The sequence below is a fragment of the Agelaius tricolor genome, unplaced genomic scaffold (genome assembly GCF_023055355.1).
Source record: "Agelaius tricolor isolate 1412-34295 unplaced genomic scaffold, bAgeTri1.0.p SCAF_78, whole genome shotgun sequence".
Classification (NCBI taxonomy): domain Eukaryota; kingdom Metazoa; phylum Chordata; class Aves; order Passeriformes; family Icteridae; genus Agelaius; species Agelaius tricolor.
Window position 1 is genome coordinate 793,835 of NW_027269338.1, and position 19,213 is coordinate 813,047.

Below are 19,213 nucleotides of genomic sequence, written 5' to 3' on the forward strand. Positions count from 1 at the left end.
TTCTCAGGCCGCTCCCAGTTTCGTCCACAGGAGAGCCCCTGGCTAATCACTCGACAACTTGGACCGAAACTTCTAGGTAGGGGGCTGGGATGTCGAGGTGACTGGCAGAGAGCCAGGGTGGGGGTTTTGGAGATCTTATCCCAGGAAAGGGATAACACAAGTAGAGGGAAAAGGAGGGGGGGGGGTACAGTCTGGGATAAACCATTTGGGAAAAACATGGGAATACAAAACAAACTACTTTAAAGTATTACAAAATATAAGAACGCACTACAACACTCTCTGATAAAGGCAGTGTTGTGGGGATGGGCCCTGTGTACAGAACATGGGTGGGCCATGGCACTCCCTGAAACCCTGTAACCCCCTGTAACCCCCTGTAACCCCCTGTAACCCCTTATTGCAATTTCTGACTCCTCCTGACCCCTGTTACTCATAAGCCCACCAAGAACACCCCTGACCTCCCTGGCCTCTGTTTCCCCCCATACCCCCCACAACAGCCAGGCACCTGTCACCTCATGGCCCCCATCTCTCCTGTAACCCCTAAGCCTCCCTTATTGCTATCCCTGACCCTTTCACTCCCCTCAGTGTCCCCCTGATGCTCATCTTTATCCCTCAGGTGGGAGTGTCCCCAGTGCCCCCTTCCACTTTGGGGGACTCCTCCTGGCCACTACAGCCCTGGCAGTGGCCACTGGAATCCTCTGAACCAGGAGGCCACCGACGTTACTGGGGTCACAGCGGCAACCATGGCCACCATGGCAACCAAGGTCACTGTTGTCACTGTTGCCACCATGAAAAAGAATACCATCAGGACACCCAGAGAAACAAGAACACCAAGGCTACCAAGGCCACCACTGCTACTATGGCCACCATGGCAGCTATTGCCACCATGAGGTAACTGGGGCCACCATTGTCACTGTGGCACTGCGGGCACCACAGCCACCCTGGCCACCATGGTAACTATAATCACCAAGGCCACTGTGACCACCTTGATCACCAAGATTACTTGAGCCACAAAGTTACAACAGCCAATGTAGCCATTGCGGCCATCAGTATCATTGTGCAAAGCAATTCTATTAAATAATTCTATCAAAACAATTCTATCACGTATATCTGTCAAAGCCAGCAAAAAGGGACAATTCTTAAGCAGGGCTCAATGGCACTCCTCACACCAACACTCATGGGAATGTCTCTTTCTTTCAAACTCAAGGAGGATCCTTGGGGAGCATCCCCTTCCTGAGGGAGGAACCTCACACACATTTCATTCCAAGCAGAAACAGGAGAGAGGAATCTCTCTCTGAGAGGGGACTGGACATTCCCAGGGTCAGATGATGGATGGCCAGCCTCAGCTCTGGTGCTTCATCCTCAGTTGTCAATTTGGTGCATGTGATTTGGGCTGGTTTTAGCCCCACTCAGCAGCAAAAGCAGCACAAGACTCCTCTCAGTGCTGCTCCAGTGGCCACAAACGGGGCATTGTCCCTTGGCCATATTCCAGGCAGATCATCCTACCAGATCCTGCACTTCAGGGGGACCTCAAAGGCTGGAAACTGGGAGGTTCAAGAGGGCAAGGGCAGATCCTGTCCCTGGGAACAGACAGTCCCAAGTTCCAGTCCAGGCTGGGTGGGACCTGCTGGAGCAGCTCTGGGGAAGGATCTGGGGGTGCTGGTGGGTGAGCTGTGGAACTGGCGTTGTGTCCCATGGCCAGGAGCGATCCAGGGGGCATCAGGAGGGGTGGGACCAGGAGGTGAGGAAATGTTTGTTCCCCTTTGCCCTTCCCAGTGAGAAGCATCAGGAGTGCCATGATCAGCTGTGCCCAGTGCCATGTACAACCCTGCCCAGTGCCATGTGGGCTGCTCTGGACCCAATCCTGGTCTCAGGGATGACGCTGCCTGAGCTGGGAGGTTGGGCCAGGTGCCCACTCTGGGTCCTTCCAGCCTGACCCATTCTGGCATTTGGGGATTCTGGCAGTTGTGGTTCAGGAATTGTCCACCGGAGGGCAGCAGTGAGCACATGAAATCAGCGGCACTTTGCATTCGCCGCTCCCAGCTGCAGTTCCGGGTGCCAACAGCAGGCGGCAGCACGAGCTGCTGGCGCTGCCGAGCGCCCACCCCGCCCCATCCCGGCCCCGGGGGCTCTGCAATGGTTTGGGCTGGAGCGACCTTAAAGCCCGTCCGGTGCCAGCCCTGCCATGGGCAGGGACATCTTCCCCTGGGCCGGGCTGTTCATGGCCCTGCCCAACCTGGCCTTGAACTGTTCCAGCAGTGGGGCAGCCACAGCTTTGGCACAGATGGGTAAGATGATGATTGGCTCTCAAAATTAAGGCATGAATATTGTGTTTATGTTAAGAGAAGTTTTGTTGATGTATGGTTATGTGATTTTAGTTTGTTGGATTGGACATCCTCTGTTCTCCCCATCGCCCCCTCTCCTCCACCCATACTGTTGCTCCAGGACAGCTGTGGTTGTCAGGATTGTCAGGGACTTGTACCCATGCCCCTTGCACGGGGCGGTTGGGAATGGGGAATGCCTGTTGCTGCGGAGGAGTGGCACGGCAACATCTCACCTCCAACCACACTGCAGGAAGGTCTCCACCAATGGAGAGCAAGGAAGAATCAAGTGGCAGACTTTGGGAATGACAAGGGATTTAGAAGAAAAATGTTTGAATATATATGACTGCTTATGGATATGTATTTGGTTGATGCAACACCAGGGGTATAAAGGTCAGAGCCGCCATTTTGTGGATGAGACTCTGGCTGCAGCTAAGCATACCGCTTAGGATTCAAGTGGAATATTTTTACTGTCTACCTTTTGAGCAGAAAAATTTACCTTGCCAGAGGTTTACTTGCAGAAAGGAGACAGAAGAGCCCTGTAATTTCATTCATGATCAAAGGAAGAGGCTGTTCTGGTTTGAAAGCAAAACCAGTGAGAGACTCCAAGTCAGAAATGCAATTTATTGCGAAGAGGGAGAAGGAAAACAAAAATACATGCAATAATACAAAAGAAAAACCACAGACAAAGAGTATGACCTGACACTGTGTGGGTCAGCATGTTGGCAGCAGTCCAGTTCGATTGGTAGCTGCAGTCCTCTTGGAGTGGCAGATGTGGTGCTGTTGGAGCAGTTATCCTGTAGATGGATGTAGTCTTCCTCTGAAGATCCAGTGGAAAAGATGGCCGTTTCTCTGGGAATACAGTGGAAAGTCTGACTGCTCTGTCCCAAAACCCAGATTATATCCAGGTGGAGGTTCTTAGCTCCTCCCTCCTGGGCAGAGCATCTCACAATGCGCTGTTATCATGCAAATGAGTCATACAGTGGGTCCTTGATTGCCCATTAAACAGAAATGGCTCCTAGAGGGAGTTATCTCTGTGTCATGTGGCAAGACATTGATGGGCTGATTAACAGCAGATAAGAAAAAACAATGTCCCTCCTGGTTTCGACAGCTCTTGAGGATGGGAATAGAACACAGCTTTTTATTGTAAGCTGGGACAGAGGCCATGGGCAATTTCCCCATGGGGTGTTCCAAGTTGCTGGACAATGCAGCCTCCTTTTTATCCCAATTTCCGTGCACTCCCCTTCCCCATTCATGGAGGTATTCAGAAGGTGCAGACTTCAAAACCCACCTACAAAACATCCCCTTTGCTACACAGCCCACTCTTCTATCACACAGACACGTGACCATTCAAATGAGATTTAACTCCACCCTGGGTGCAGAAATTAAAATTCATAAGATTGTTAAGTCTTTTTTCTTCTTCTTGAAGTTCAGGAATTTTGCAGGACCTTGTCTGAGCAGCAGTCCGTGTCAGTGAGGAATATTTTCTGAAACTGATCGTTTCTCCGGTCACTTCCTTATCTACAAGTCCCGGGCCCAATCTACCACAAGATCCAAACAATCTGTTTGTAAAGAAACATTCCTCTTATTCCTTTCAGGGTTGAATTAATTGTGGTGCAGAAATAGAGTTTGGTTGGGTTTAAGTCCTGAATATGTGGGAAAGCACAGAATATGATCAAGAATGCAAATGAATGAATTTCTAAAGAAGTAAAGGACAGTCAGGGAGATGTTGGGGGAGAGAGGGGGTGGGGAAGATTGTTGTTTTTCCTCTTCTCTTCCTCTACTCTTTTCCCTTTTTTCCCTTTTCCTCCAGGGAAAATTGAACTGGCGGCCTTGGAGGCCACATTTATCTGGGGGTCATGGTGGTCATGGTGATTATGGAGATCATGGTGAGTGTGAGAAATAACTGCTCACTTTAAAATTTTAAAGGTTTATTAGACCTCAACAGCACAATAAAGGGCCTGAATAAGGAAAACAGGCAGCACTGGGACCATGGCCGACTGCCAGTGGCTCTACCACAAAACGGCGGCTTCGCCTTTTATACCCCCAGTGTTGCATCAGCCAAACCTGGCTCTGCCAAAGTCTGCCATTCAATCCTGACTAGCTGTCCGTAGGTACAGACCTTCTTCTAACTTGACTGGAGGAGAGGTGAGGTGAGGTGAGGTGAGGTGAGGTGAGGTGAGGTGAGGCATGCCACACCTCATCAGGAACAGATTTTCCCCATTCCCAATTGCCCAATGGCAGGGGCACGGGTTCATGTCCGGCCCCCACATGTCCCTGACAACCCCAGCAACCAGGGCCATCCAGTGGGAACAATACAGAGGCAGGTGAAGGGGACAGTGGGGAGCGCAAAGGGTGTCCAAAAGCCAAACTACAATCACATTACCATATGTCAACAAAATTTCTCTTAACATACACACAATGTTCACCATTTAATTGTGAGAGTCAGATATAATGTTACCCATCTATAACAAAGCTGTGGCTGGCCCACTCCTGGAACAGTTCAAGGCGAGACTGGGAAGAGGCTTAGAACAGCCTGGCCCAGGGGAAGATGTCCCTGCCCATGGCAGGGCTGGCACCGGACGGGCTTTAAGGTCGCTCCAGCCCAAACCATTGCAGAGCCCCCAGGGCTGGGATGGGGCGGGGCGGGCGCTCGGCAGCGCCAGCAGCTCGTGCTGCCACCTGCTGTTGGCACCTGGAACTGCAGCTGGGGGAGGTGCATGCGCAGTGCTGCTGATTTCCCGCGCTCGCTGCTGCCCTCCGGTGGACAATTCCCGAACTACAACTGCCAGAATCCCCAAATGCCAGCATGGGTCAGGCTGGAAGGACCCAGAGTGGGCCCCTGGCCCAACCTCCCAGCTCAGGCAGCGTCATGCCTGAGCACAGAATTTGGTGCAGAGGAGCCCATAACTGGACATGGCAGAGCTGGACATGGCACCCCTGATGTGCCACCCTGGGCAGGGCAGAGGGACATGAACATTCCCTGACTTCCTGGCCTTGCTCTTCCTGATACCCCCTGAATCCCTTCTGACCCTAGGCAGCACAGTCAGCTTCACTGGTCACCCACCAGCACCCCCAGGTCCTTCTCCAGGTCTGCTCCAGCAGGTCCCCCCCAGCCAAAGATGGCACTGGTGACTGTCCCTCCCCAGGGACAGGATCTGCCTTTGCCCTCTTGGACCTCCCTGTTTCCAGCCTGTAAGGTCCCCTGAACTGCAGGATGTGTCTGGATGCTCTGCCTGGAATGTGCCCCAGGGACAATGCTTGTTGGTGGGGGGAGTGACATCGAGCCCTGTTTAGGAATTTCTCACTTTGCTGGCTTTGTCAGAATTATTTAATGGAATTATTTCAATAGAATGTTTTATTAGAATTGCTTTGCACAATGGCCTTGGTGGCCACACTGGCCAGGGAGGCTGTGGTAGCCTTGGGGCTGAGGGAGTCTTGGTGATCATGGTGGCCACAGCTGCCACAGTGACCACAGTGACCTTGGTGACCTTGATGGCCTCATGGCTCAGAGGATCATGGTGGCCAGTGCCAAGGCTGTGGTGGCCAGGAGGAGACCTCCCAGATGGAAAGGAGCCCTGGGGACACTCTAACCTGGAGGAAAAAGAGGAGAATCAGTGGGGCCATGGGGGTAGTGAGAGGGTCAGGGATAGCCATAATGGGGGATTAAAGGTGGCAGGAGAGATGGGGGCATGAGTGTGACAGGTGACAGGGTGTCAGGAGGGACTCGGGGGCTTCAGGGGCCAGGGAGATCAGGGGAATCATGGTGGGCTTAGAGGGCCATGGGGGGTTACAGGGGGTTGCAGGGTTTCAGGGAGTGCCATGTGGAGGTCCTGGCCCACGCATGTTCTGTACACAGGGCCCATCCCCAGAGCACTGCCTTTATCAGAGAGGGACAGGGTTGGTACCCTGTGGAGGTCCCTGTCTCTCTCTCTGTCCCTGGTCCCCTGGCACGGGTGTTCCTGTCCCTGTTCCCTCCCAGAAGTGGGGGTCACTATCCCTGTTCCCTGTCATGTGTGTTCCTGTGCCTGTGCCCACAATGGATGACCCCAGAATAGGTGTCCCCAGCCCAGGGTATCCTTGTCACCCCACACACTGTGAGTGTCCCTGTCCCCCATCCCCAGTCAGTGTCATTGTCCCCTGTGCCTTATCATGGCTGTCCCCATCCTCCCTGGCTGTCCTCTGTGTTGTTACCTCGCAGCCACTCGCAGTTGTATTTGCTGTAGGTTCCGGTGGACTGGAGCTGGATCTGTGTCTTGTCCCCTTCCCGGGTGTATTGGGTGACATTGAAGGTCTCAAATGGTGGGATCAGCACGATTTTAGGTTCCGGATGTTTGCTAAAAAGCGTGACATCTACGCCATGGCACGTGTGCACCTCGAGCATTGTCTCACCGGGGCACTCGCCAGTTTGTTTGCTCAGGAACACGAGCATGAAATGACCGAACCGGATGGTGTCACCACGCTGTGCCTCGAACCGGGTGTCACACACCATCAGGAACGCGTCCCGACACTGCCCGTTCTGAGCGTCCCTCAGCGTGGCCAGGGCATCAGTCAGCAGGAAATGCAGAGTTTTGAAGTGGAAGTTGTCCCGGTATTCCTGTCGGGAATGCCCAACCACGCGCAGGGCATCATTGAATTTTCTGGGGTCAGTCATTGTGAAGGCCATGATGGCGGTGGCTTGGTCTGGGGACAGAGGGGACACAGGGGGGGCCCCGACTCTGCCACTCAGCTGCAGCCTTTACCCAAACCTCAGCAAAATTCTCATTCTGCTGGAACTCGGAGCGGTTGAGGGCCGGCAATGCCTCCTACATGGCAGGGCCGCAGCCCTGGTACTGGTCATCAAAGGAGTTTGGGGCCATGTCCAGGGGGATCACATCGACAGCCGTGGTGGCCACGGCCATTGCCAGCAGTGCCAGGCTCTGAGCCAGGACGGCCATGGAGGGGAGAGGACACAGGGACCGGTGTGAACTCTGGAGGACACAGACGGGACATGGGGCAGACACGGGGGGGGTTCATCAGTGAGGGACTGGGGAAGGGAGTGGGGTCAGCAGGGGAGTGGGGTCAGGGGGAAGGGAGGCACTCCCATTCCCTCAATCCCGTGTCCCCCCAAAGAGTCCTCCCAGAGTCCCCCCAGCCCCGATACCAAAATCAGCCGGAGTGAACTCCCGGATGGATCTGGAGATAGCAGAAAGCTGCAATTCCTTATCAGCTCAGACTCGCAGCAGATCTCTCCTGGTCCTGCACATCAGGGGGGCACTTTGCCATGGGGTTTTTATCCACCATATTTATAAATATTCATGAAAATGTCTCCCTTAGCTAATACAGAAACGGTACTTTTCCCGTAAATCATGTGCATTGATCCACCTCCTCCTACAAGTCTCTTATTGTCCTGGAGAGTCAAAAATGGGGCTTCTGGGGATCATTTTCACTAAATACTTTGATATCAAAGGCTCTTTTCCTGGAACAATTTCTTTGCACAGGTGTTGTTTCCTGTTACAGAACTTGCCAAAACCCCTCTGGAGTTCCCTTTGTCTGTTTCTCCATGGGTTCTAGCCGTGATGTTCATCTTGTGTGCACACTTCTCCATCCTTTTATCATTTCTGCCAGTTTGTCTTCAGTATCTGTCCAGCACCTTCCGGGGAAGGGAAAATTTCCATTCTCTCTGTTATTAGCCACTTTGTGAAAGAAATGCTCCAGTCTGGTCATCATCCATGCTGCCATCCAGGATCTCCAGGTCTTTCCTGTCCTGAGGAGCCCAGAACGGGAAAGAGCACTGGGCAGAACTGGACATGGCACTGGGCAGAGCTGGACATGGCATTGGGCAGAGCTGGACACAGTGCTGGACAGAGCTGGACACTGGGCAGAGCTGGACACAGCCCTGAGCAGAGCTGGACGTGGCACTGAACAGAGTTGGGCACAGCCCTCTTGATGTGCCTCACTGGGCAGGGAGAGGGGCACGATCACTCCCTGACTTCCTGTCCCTGCTCCTCTGAGTGCCCCCAGATCTCTCCTGGCCCCAGGCCACATGGCCAGCTCCACTGGTCACCCAGCAGCACCCCCAGGTCAATCCCCACAGCTGCTCCAGCAGGTCCCCACCAGCCAGGCAAGGCACTGGTGCAAAATTGGGCTAAAACCAGCCCAAATCACCAACCCTGAACTGACAAATGCTTGTAAAGTACCAGAGCTGGGCCTGGCCATCCATCAGCTGACCCTGGCAATGCCCAGTCCCCTCTCAGACAGAAATTCCTCTCCCCTATTCATACTTGGGATGAAATGAGTGTGAAGTTCCTCCCTCGGGAAGGGGACACTCCCCAAGCATCCTCCTGAAAGTTGAGGGAAAGAGACGTTCCCACAAGTGTTGGCATGGAGAGTGACATTGAGCCCTGTTTGGGAATTGTCACTTTTGACTGGCTCTGTCAGAATTACTTCATGGAATAGTTTTGGAAGAATTATTTAATGGAGTTGATTTGATAGAATCATGTAACAGAATTGATTTGACAGAATAATTTACTAGAATGTGAATTGACCAAACCAGACCCTCTGGCCACACCATGCCTGGAACCAGACACCATGCACACCCCGGAACACGTGGTGATACTGCCCATTCTGAGCATGCCTCAGTGTCACCAGGGCCTGGGTCAGCAGGAAATGCAGCATTTTGAAGTGGAAGTTGTTCCGGTATTCATGGCGGGAGCGCCCTCGCGCACACACGGCTGCATTGAACTCCTTGTAAATGTCCTTTGTTGTGTAGGCCATGAGAGTAACGGCCTGGGCTGGGGACGCCAGAGGGGACACAGGGGGAGCCCCGCTTGTGCCACTCAGCCTCGGCCTTCACCCAGGTCTGGGCTGGGGAGTGGATTCACCTGGAACTCGGAGTGGTTGAGGGCCGGCAATGCCTTGGTCATGGCAGGGCTGCAGCCCATGTACTGGTTATGAAAGGAGTCCTGGGCCATGTCCAGGGGCAGCACCTTGATGGCTGCAGTGGTCACAGTCACTGCGAGCAGTGCCAGGGTGAGAGCCAGGAGGGGCATGGCAGGGAGGTTACTGGGAGCAGTGTGGGGACACTGGGGGACAAAGTGGGACACACTGAGGGGACACTGAGGACACACGGGGGTACATGGGAAGGGCTCCTCTGTGAGGGGCTCAGCATGGCCCCTGAGCTCCAACCAGATGAACTTTAGAACAGTGGCCATTTATCCTCATTTCCTAGGAGGCCGTGGATATTATCCTTTTGTTCTCCTATGCAGTGAGTCTCTTCATCAGGGTCAAGGTTGTATCTGGTAAGTTTTTCTTGATTGTGATCTGTGCTCCATATATTTTGTCCTGTACTTAGAGGATAACCAGTAATAGTTTTAATAAGATAATTGCCTCACAGATGGGAACTGCTTTAACATCAAGGTACACAAACTCTTTGCATAAAGAACCGAGAAGGGGAAGATGTGGAAGACCAGACCGCTACAGAAGCTCAGCTGGGGAGCATGGCAGACCTTGTGGCCCTGGTAGAGTGAAGACTGTGGGAGAGAAAAACTCAAGGCAAGAACAGAAGTGATGACGTCATGTCTGATCACTTTGCCCATCATGTCTGGACACTTCTGACCATCACGATGAGCACTCTGGCCAGAGAAGAGATGACAGGGATGTTGCTGGTGAAAGAGATAACAAGGACATTACCAGTGTAAGAAGGATAATGGAGAATATTGTGTTTCTAAGGGGTCTGGGGCAAAGGGGTCCAATTAGAAAACTTTGTACAAACATAGTGAGCTATAAATCCTGGTAAATTGGTGCAATAAATGGCTTTGATTTGCTGGCATTGCAGAGTCCGTGTCTCTCAATCCCCGCACAACAGCTGCCTAGTCCCAGTCCCAATCCCAATCCTGTGTTTACACTTCCAATGTCCCCCTGGTGCTTCCCAGGATCTCATTTCTGCTCCCAGACCTTTGTAGCCCTCTTGTGACCCCAGGCTGCTCAGGAACCTCACCCAAATTCCTTAAGCCACTCTGTCACCGCCCCTGCCCAAGTCCACCTTGGCCCTCTCCCAGACCCCAGTCCTGCTCCCAGTCCTGTTACCCATTTCACATCACCCCAGGACCACAACCCAAATTTAGGGACCCCAACCCGTGACCCTCCAATGTCGGCCTGGAGCCCTCCATGTCCCCACTCTACAATCCCAGTCCCATGTCCCTCCACAAGTGTCCCCTGGAGTCCCCTCAACCACTGATATTGAAATTGAACAGAGTGAACTCCCTGATGGAAATGGAGGAAGCAGAAAGATGGAATTTTTGTTTAGCTCAGACTCACAGCAGATCTCTCCTGGTCCTGCACATCAGGGAGGACCTTATCAACAAAATCTATCCATCTTAATTATACATGTTCATCAAAATGTACTTCTTAGCTAACACAAAACCAGCACATTTCCCATTAATAATTAGCATGGCTCGGTCTCTTTTGGGAAATAATTTTTATTGCCCTGGAGGGTCATAAAATTGGTCAGTTCAGATGTTAGGGTTTCACTAAGTGTCGCAATATCTCAGATGACCTTGCCTCAAACTTTCGTTTTTACATGCACTGCTCCTTCTGTGTTACAGATCTTGCCAAAAACCCCTCACTGGAGTGCCCTTTATCTCTTTCTCCACAGGTTCCAGTAACCTTTGCTCTTCTGTGTGCACATTTTTACATCCTTCTATCGGTTTTTGTTTGTTCTTCTTAAAGCCTTATGCAGCACCTTCAGGAGAACTCAAACTTTCTATTTTCTTTCTTATTGCTCAGCCCCAATGACCCCAACCCCACAGTCCCATGTCCCCCCAATGCCACCCAGTCCCACTCCCCACTGCTCACTGAGTTGCTGCCACCCCTCAGATACCAGTTGGGGTCCCCTATCAGATGACAGCCCTGTGGGCACCTTGAGCCTGGGGATGATCTCTTCGGAGAATGCCTGGGTGAGTTCCCTGGCCTTGCTGGTGTGGCAGGAAAAGTTCTGGACCTCAAAATGGATCCATCAATACCAGGAGATAACTGAGCTTATGTTGGCGTGGTAGCTCAGAAAAACCACTTGCCAGTAATCCCCAGGAGCGTTTCCTCTTTCTGTGATGCCTGGAGGTGATGGTTTTGAATGCAAAGGGTTGTTTTAAAAAGAAAGATATTAGCGATTGCTCTGTAACAGACCTGACAATTTTGTCCTATGAACACTGAGGCCACCGACCAGTCCCCATCTCATCGATTCCCCAGAGCTTTGCTGGTGCTTTTCTCCTTTACAAATTGCAGCATCCGCTGGGGTGGGCCTGACCTGGTTATTGGGAGTTACCTCTCACCCACCCACCCGCCCAGCCACCCTCTTTATTGTGGCTTTTAGATAAGCAGCCAATTTTCAATCTGCCCAACTCTCTCCAGGCCTCACTTCTGGCAGTGAAATTCCTTTCTCAGGAATTAACACCAGCAGGCTTTGTTGCAGAACCTCTCATGCAGCTTTATTGCAAGTCTATTTCCCACAGGGATTTGTCAATCCCCAAGCTGGTGTGCCCTGGATTGTTGTACGGCCATGTCTTTGGGCAGCTGGGTGGTAGACAGCACACCCAGGGCCTGCTGCTTTTGTTGTTACACAAAAATCTCCAAGGAGAGGAAATCCCATGGGAAATGTGGACCTCAGGGCCATCTTTGAGTTACAGAATGTGTGTCCTTCCTTAGGAGTCCAAATTGAAGGTCATTCTGGGGCCTGCTTTGTGGGGGAGACTTCACAAGATCTGTGGGGTGCTCTTCTATACAACTCAACATCAGCCAGGATTGACTCAGATGCCTGTGGGCCAGAGCAGAGACTGCTCTCCTCATCCAAGAGGCCATGAAATCCAATTTGGGACAAAAGTTTATGATATATACTCTGCTCACCATGGAAGAAGATGTGGAACAAGGGGCGGAACTTGATGTGTTACGAAGAGCTCTGGAATTGTGAGAAAAAGAGCAAGCATAGGAACTCACTTGCCATCTGCTTTGAGCATTGCTCATGCCCATGGAGCCATATGGAGAGATAGAAGTCAATTAACAGCACAGAGATCTCCAATTAAATATAAACAAGAATTAATTTCCCTCCTTGATTCCACCCATCTTCCAAAAGAAGTGGCTGTACTACAATCCAGGGCACACCAGCTTGGGGATTGACAAATCCCCGTTGGAAATAGACTTGCAATAAAGCTGCATGAGAGGTTCCACAACAAAGCATCCTGGTGTTAATTCCTGAGAATGGAATTTCAGCCCCAGAGGTGAGGCCTGGAGAGAGTTGGGCAGATTGAAAATTGGCTGCTTATCTAAAAGCCCACAATAAAGAGGGTGGCTGGGTAGGTGAGAGGTAACTCCCAATAACCAGGTCAGGAATTCCCCACCTGCTGCTGCAATTTGTAAAGGAGAAAAGCACCAGCAAAGCTCTGGGGAATTGATGCAATAGGGACTGGTCTGTGGCCTCAGATCCTCAGTGTCCTTAGGACAAAATTGTCAGGTCTGTTACAGAGCAATGCCTGATATGTCTTCAAAAGAACCCTTTGCATTCAAAACCATCACCTCCAGGCATCACTGAAAGAGGAAACACTCCTGGGGGTTACTGGCAAATGGATTTTCTGAGCTACCACGCCAACATAGGCTCAGATATCTTCTGGTGTTTCTGGATCCCTTTTTGGGGGCTCCAGGACTACTCCTGCCACATGAATAAGGCCAGGGAACTCACCCAGGCACTCCTCCAAGAGATCCATCCCCTCAAGGCGCAAGGTGCCCACAGGGATGTCATCTGATAGGGGACCCCAACTGGTATTTGAGGGGTGGCAGCAACTCAGTGAGCAGTGGGGAGTGGGACTGGGTGGCATTGCGGGGATATGGGACTGTGGGACTGGGGTCATTGGGGCTGAGCAAGACAGGAGAGAATAGAAAGTTTGAGTTCTCCTGAAGGTGCTGCATAAGGCTTTAAGAAGAACAAACAAAAACCGATAGAAGGATGTAAAAATGTGCACACAGAAGAGCAAAGGTTACTGGAACCTGTGGAGAAAGGGAGAAAGGGCACTCCAGTGAGGGGTTTTTGGCAAGATCTGTAACACAGAAGGAGCAGTGCCTGCAAAAACGAAAGTTTGAAGCAAGGTCATGTGAGATATTAAGGCACTTTGTGAAACACTAACATCTGAACTGACCAATTTTATGACCCTCCAGGGCAATAAAAATTATTTCCCAAAAGAGGCCGAGCCATGGTAATTATTAATGGGAAATGTGCTGGTTTTGTGTTAGCTAAGAAGTACATTTTGATGAACATGCATAATTAAGATGGATAGATTCTGTTGATAAGGTCCTCCCTGATGTGCAGGACCAGGAGAGATCTGCTGTGAGTCTGAGTTAAACAAGAATTCCATCTTTCTGCTTCCTCCATTTCCATCAGGGAGTTCACTCTGTTCAATTTCAATATCGGTGGTTGAGGGGACTCCAGGGGACACTTGTGGAGGGACATGGGACTGGGATTGTAGAGTGGGGACATGGAGGGCTCCAGGCCGACATTGTAGGGTCACAGGTTGGGGTCCCTAAATTTGAGTTGTGGTCCTGGGGTGATGTGAAATGGGTAACAGGACTGGGAGCGGGACTGGGGTCTGGGAGAGGGCCAAGGTGGACTTGGGCAGGGGCGGTGACAGAGTGGCTTAAGGAATTTGGGTGAGGTTCCTGAGCAGCCTGGGGTCACAAGAGGGCTACAAAGGTCTGGGAGCAGAAATGAGATCCTGGGAAGCACCAGGGGGACATTGGAAGTGTAAACACAGGATTGGGATTGGGACTGGGCAGCTGGTGTGCGGGGATTGAGAGACATGGACTCTGCAATGCCAGCAAATCAAAGCCATTTATTGCACCAATTTACCAGGATTTATAGCTCACTATGTTTGTACAAAGTTTTCTACTTGGACCCCTTTTCCCCAGTCCCCCTAGAAACACAATATTCTCCATTATCCTTCTTACACTGGTAATGTCCTTGTTATCTCTTTCATCAGCAACATGGCTGTCATCTCTTCTCTGGCCAGAGTGCTCAGCGTGATGGTCAGAAGTGTCCAGACATGATGGGCAGAGTGATCAGACATGACGTCATCACTTCTGTTCATGCCTTGAGTTTTTCTCTCCCACAGTCTTCACTCTACCAGGGCCACAAGGTCTGCCATGCTCCCCAGTTGAGCTTCTGTAGTGGTCTGGTCTTCCACATCTTCCCCTTCTCGGTTCTTTATGCAAAGAGTTTGTGTACCTTGATGTTAAAGCAATTCCCATCTGTAAGGCTATTGTCTTATTAACATTATTACTGGTTATCTGCTAAATACAGGATAAAATATATGGAGCACAGATCACAATCAAGAAAAACGCACTAAATACAACCCTGTCCCTGATAAAGCGACTCGCTGCATAGGAGAACAAAAGCAAAATGTCCAAGGCCTCCTAGGAAATGAGGATAAATGGCCACTGTTCTAAAGTTCATCTGGTTGGAGCTCAGGGGCCATGCTGAGCCCCTCACAGAGGAGCCCTTCCCATGTAGCCCCGTGTGTCCTCAGTGTCCCCTCAGTGTGTCCCACTTTGTTCCCCAGTGTCCCACATTGCTCCCAGTAACTTCCCTGCCATGGCCCTCCTGGCTCTCACCCTGGCACTGCTGGCAATGACTGTGACCACTGCAGCCATCAAGGTGCTGCCCCTGGACATGGCCCAGGACTCCTTTCATGACCAGTACCGGGGTGGCTGCAGGCCTGCCGTGATCGTGTCATTGCCGGCCCTCAGCCACTCCGAGTTCCAGGTGAATCCTCTGTGCACCCAGACCTGGGTGAAGGCCGAGGCTGAGTGGCACAAGCGGGGCTCCCCCTGTGTCCCCTCTGGCGTCCCCAGCCCAGGCCGTTGCTCTCGTGGCCTGCACAACAAAGGACATTTACAAGGAGTTCAATGCAGCCGTGTGTGTGGCCGGGAGCTCCCGCCAGGAATACCGGAACAACTTCACTTCAAAATGCTGCATTTCCTGCTGACCCAGGCCCTGGTGACACTGAGGCAGGCTCAGAACGGGCAGTATCACCACGTGTTCCGGGATGTGCATGATGTCCAGTTCCAGGCATGGTGTGACCAGAGGGTCTGGTTTGGTCAATTCACATTCTAGTAAATTATTCTGTCAAATCAAATCTATTACATGGTTCTATCAAAACAACTCCATTAAATAATTCTTCCAAAACTATTCCATGAAGTAATTCTGACAGAGCCCTTCAAAAGTGACAATTCCTACCCAGGGCTCAATATCATTCCCCATGCCAACACTTGTGGGAACGTCTCTTTCTCTCAGCTTTCAGGAGGATGCTTGGGGAGTATCCCCTTCCCGAGGGAGGAACTTCACACACTTTTCATCCCAAGAATGAATAGGGGAGAGGAATTTCTGTCTGAGAGGGGACTGGACATTGCCAGGGTCAGCTGATGGATGGCCAGGCCCAGCTCTGGTACTTTACGAGCATTTGTCAGTTCAGGGTTGGTGATTTTGGCTGGGTTTAGCCCAATTTAGCCCCAGTGCCCTGCCTGGCTGGTGGGGACCTGCTGGAGCAGCTCTGGGGAATGACCTGGGGGTGCTTCTGGGTGACCAATGGAGCTGGCCATGTGGCCTGGGGCCAGGAGAGATCTGGGGGGCACTCAGAGGAGCAGGGACAGAAAGTCAGGGAGTGATCGTGCCCCTCTCCCTGCCCAGTGAGGCACATCAGGAGTGCTGTGCCCAACTCTGTTCAGCGCCATTTCCGGCTCTGCTCAGGGCTGTGTCCAGCTCTGCCCAGTGTCCAGCTCTGTCCAGCACTGTGTCCAGCTCTGCCCAATGCCATGTCCAGCTCTGCCCAGTGCCATGTCCAGTTCTGCCCAGTGCTCTTTCCCGTTCTGGGCTCCTCAGGACAGGAAAGACCTGGAGATCCGCGATGGTACCATGGATGATGACTGGACTGGAGCATTTCTTTCACAAAGTGACAAATAACAGAGAAAATGGAAATTTTCCCTTCCCCTGAAGGTGCTGGACAGACAATGAAGACAAACTGGCAGGAATGATAAAAGGATGGAGAAGTGTGCACACAAGATGAAAATCACGGCTAGAACCCATGGAGAAACAGACAAAGGGAACTCCAGTGGGGTTTTGGCAAGTTCTGTACCAGGAAACAACAGCACCTGTGCAAAGAAATTGTTCCAGGAAAAATGCCTTTGATATCAAAGTATTTGGTGAAAATGATACCCAGCAGCCCCATTTTTATGACTCTCCAGGACAATAAAATGACTCCAGGATCAATGCAAATGATTTACAGGAAAAATACAGTTTCTGTATTAGCTAAGGGAGACATTTTCATTAATATTTATAAATATGGTGGATAAATACCCCATGGCAAATCGCCCCTGATGTGCAGGACCAGGGGAGATCTGCTGCCGATCTGAGCTGGTAAGGAATTCCAGCTTCCTGCTATCTCCAGATCCATCCGGGAGTTCACTCCGGCTGATTTTGGTATTGGGGCTGGGGGGACTCGGGGGGGACTCTTGTGGGGGGGACAAGGGATTGAGGGAATGGGATTGCAGACATGGGGGGACACTGGGGGAGTCACAGGCCAGGGACTGGGGTCATGGGGGGCTCTGGGGGAAAATGAGGGGGGACACGGGATGGTGAGAATGTGGTGGGAATGGGGTGATGGGGGGCCTGGGAGACACTGTGGGGGCAGAGGGTGATGCCTGGATTTGGGTTGATGTCCTGGGGTGACACCAAAGGAACTGGGGAATGGGAGTAGGAGTGGGGTCTGGGGACCAAGGGAGAGGGACACTGAGGGGCTCAGGGAGTGACCCCAGGATTTGGGTGGGGATTCTGCTGGGGTTGAGGGGACTTGTAGTCATGGGAGTAGGATTGGGCTTCTGGGGTTGATGGTGCTGTGGACTGGGGACCCTGGGGCTGGGGGATGTTGGGGAGGCATAAGTAACCCCAGGATTTGGGGTCAGGGAACTCAGACATGTGCAGGGGTCGGCTGGGCAGGAGTGCCTCTCTTCCCCCTGACCCCACTCCCCTGCTGACCCCACTCCCTTCCCCAGTCCCTCACTGATGAACCCTCCCCGTGTCTCCCCCATGTCCCCTCTGTGTCCTCCAGAGTCCACACCGGTCCCTGTGGCCTCTCCCTGCCATGGCCCCCCTGGCTCAGACCCTGGCACTGCTGGCAATGGCCATGGCCACCACAGCTGTCGATGTGATCCCCCTGGACATGGCCCCAGACTCCTTTGATGACCAGTACCAGGGCTGTGGCCCTGCCATGACGGAGGCATTGCCGGCCCTCAACAGCTCCGAGTTTGAGCAGAACAAGGAGTTTGCTGAGGTTTGGGTAAAGGCTGCAGCTGAGTGGCAGAGTTGGGACCCCCCTGAGTCCCCTCTGTCCCCAGACCAGGCCACCGCCATCATGGCCTTGTTAATGACTGACCACACAAAATTCAATGATGCCCTGCGCGAGGCCGGGCATTCCCGACAGGAATACCGGGACAACTTCCACTTCAAAACGCTGCATTTCCTGCTGACTGATGCCCTGGCCACGCTGAGGGACGCTCAGAAAGGGCAGTGTCGGGACGTATTCCTGAATGTGTCTGGCACCTGCTACAAGGCACAGCGTGGTGACACCGTCCGGTTCGGTCATTTCATGCTCTTGTTACCGAGCAATCAAACTGGCGAGTGCCCCGGTGAGACAATGCTTGAGGTGCACACATGCCAAGGCGTGGAAATCCAGTCTTTCACCAAACATCCAGAAGAGAAGGTGGTGCTGATCCCACCCTTTGAGACTTTCAATGTCGCCCAATACACCCAGGAAGGAAACAAGACACAGATCCAGCTCCAGTCCAATGGGACCTACAGCAAATACAACTGCGAGTGGCTGCGAGGTGACACTACAGGTGACCGCCTGGGGGAATGAGGACAGCCATGATAAGGCACCGGGGACAATGACACTGACTGGGGATGGTGGACAAGGACACCCACAATGTGTGGGGTTACAAGGATACCCTGGGCTGGGGGCTCCTATTCTGGGGACACCCATTGTGGGCACAGGCACAGGAACATCCATGACAGGGAACAGGGATAGTGACCCCCACTTCTGGGAGGGAATAGGGACAGGAACAGCCGTGCCAGGGGACAAGGGATAGGGACAGAGACAGGGACAGGGGACAGGGACAGGGACAGGGACCCCCCACGGTTCCAACCCTGTCCCTCTCTGATAATGGCAGTGTTCTTTGGGGATGGGCCCTGTGTACAGAATGTGGGTGGGCCAGGACCACCGGATGGTACTCCCTGAATACCTGTAACCCACTGTAACCCCCCCACTGCAATCCCTGACTCCTCCTGACCCCTGTCACTCCTAAGTCCACCAAGACCCCCCCGACCTCCCTGGGCTCTCTTTCTCCCCATGCCCCCCCCTCACACCCTGTCACCTGTCACCTCATGGCACCCATCTCTCCTGTAACCCCTAAGTCTCCCTTATTGCCATCCCTGACCCCTTCACTCCCCTCATGATCCCCCTGATGCTCATCTTTGTCCCTCAGGTGGGAGTGTCTCCAGTGCCCCCTTCCACGTTGGGGGACGACTCCTCCTGGCCACCACAGCCCTGGCAGTGGCCACTGGAATCCTCTGAGCCACGAGGCCACCGACGTTACTGGGGTCACAGCGGCAACCATGGCCAGCATGGCAACCAAGGTCACTGTTGTCACTGTTGCCACCACGATCAAGAATACCACCAGGACCCCCAGAGAAACAAGAGCACCAAGGCTACCAAGGCCACCACTGCCACTATTGCCACCATGAGGTAACTGGGGCCACCATTGTCACTGCAGGCACCACAGCCACCCTGGCCACCATGGTAACTATAATCACCAAGGCCACTGTG

General features: G+C 52.5%; 1 protein-coding gene and 1 pseudogene across 1 annotated transcript; one reads left to right on the forward strand and one right to left on the reverse strand.

Moving 5' to 3' along the window:
* Positions 1-5,907: 5,907 nt before the first annotated feature.
* On the reverse strand, positions 5,908-7,255 carry LOC139585451 (erythroblast NAD(P)(+)--arginine ADP-ribosyltransferase-like; annotated as a pseudogene).
* A 7,673-nt stretch (positions 7,256-14,928) lies between these two features.
* Positions 14,929-18,247, forward strand: LOC139585400 (erythroblast NAD(P)(+)--arginine ADP-ribosyltransferase-like). Its single transcript, XM_071418159.1, has 2 exons — positions 14,929-15,423; positions 17,441-18,247. Exons 1-2 carry the CDS (start codon positions 14,929-14,931, stop codon positions 18,245-18,247), a joined length of 1,302 nt encoding a protein of 433 aa, XP_071274260.1.
* The last annotated feature ends 966 nt before the right edge of the window (positions 18,248-19,213 follow it).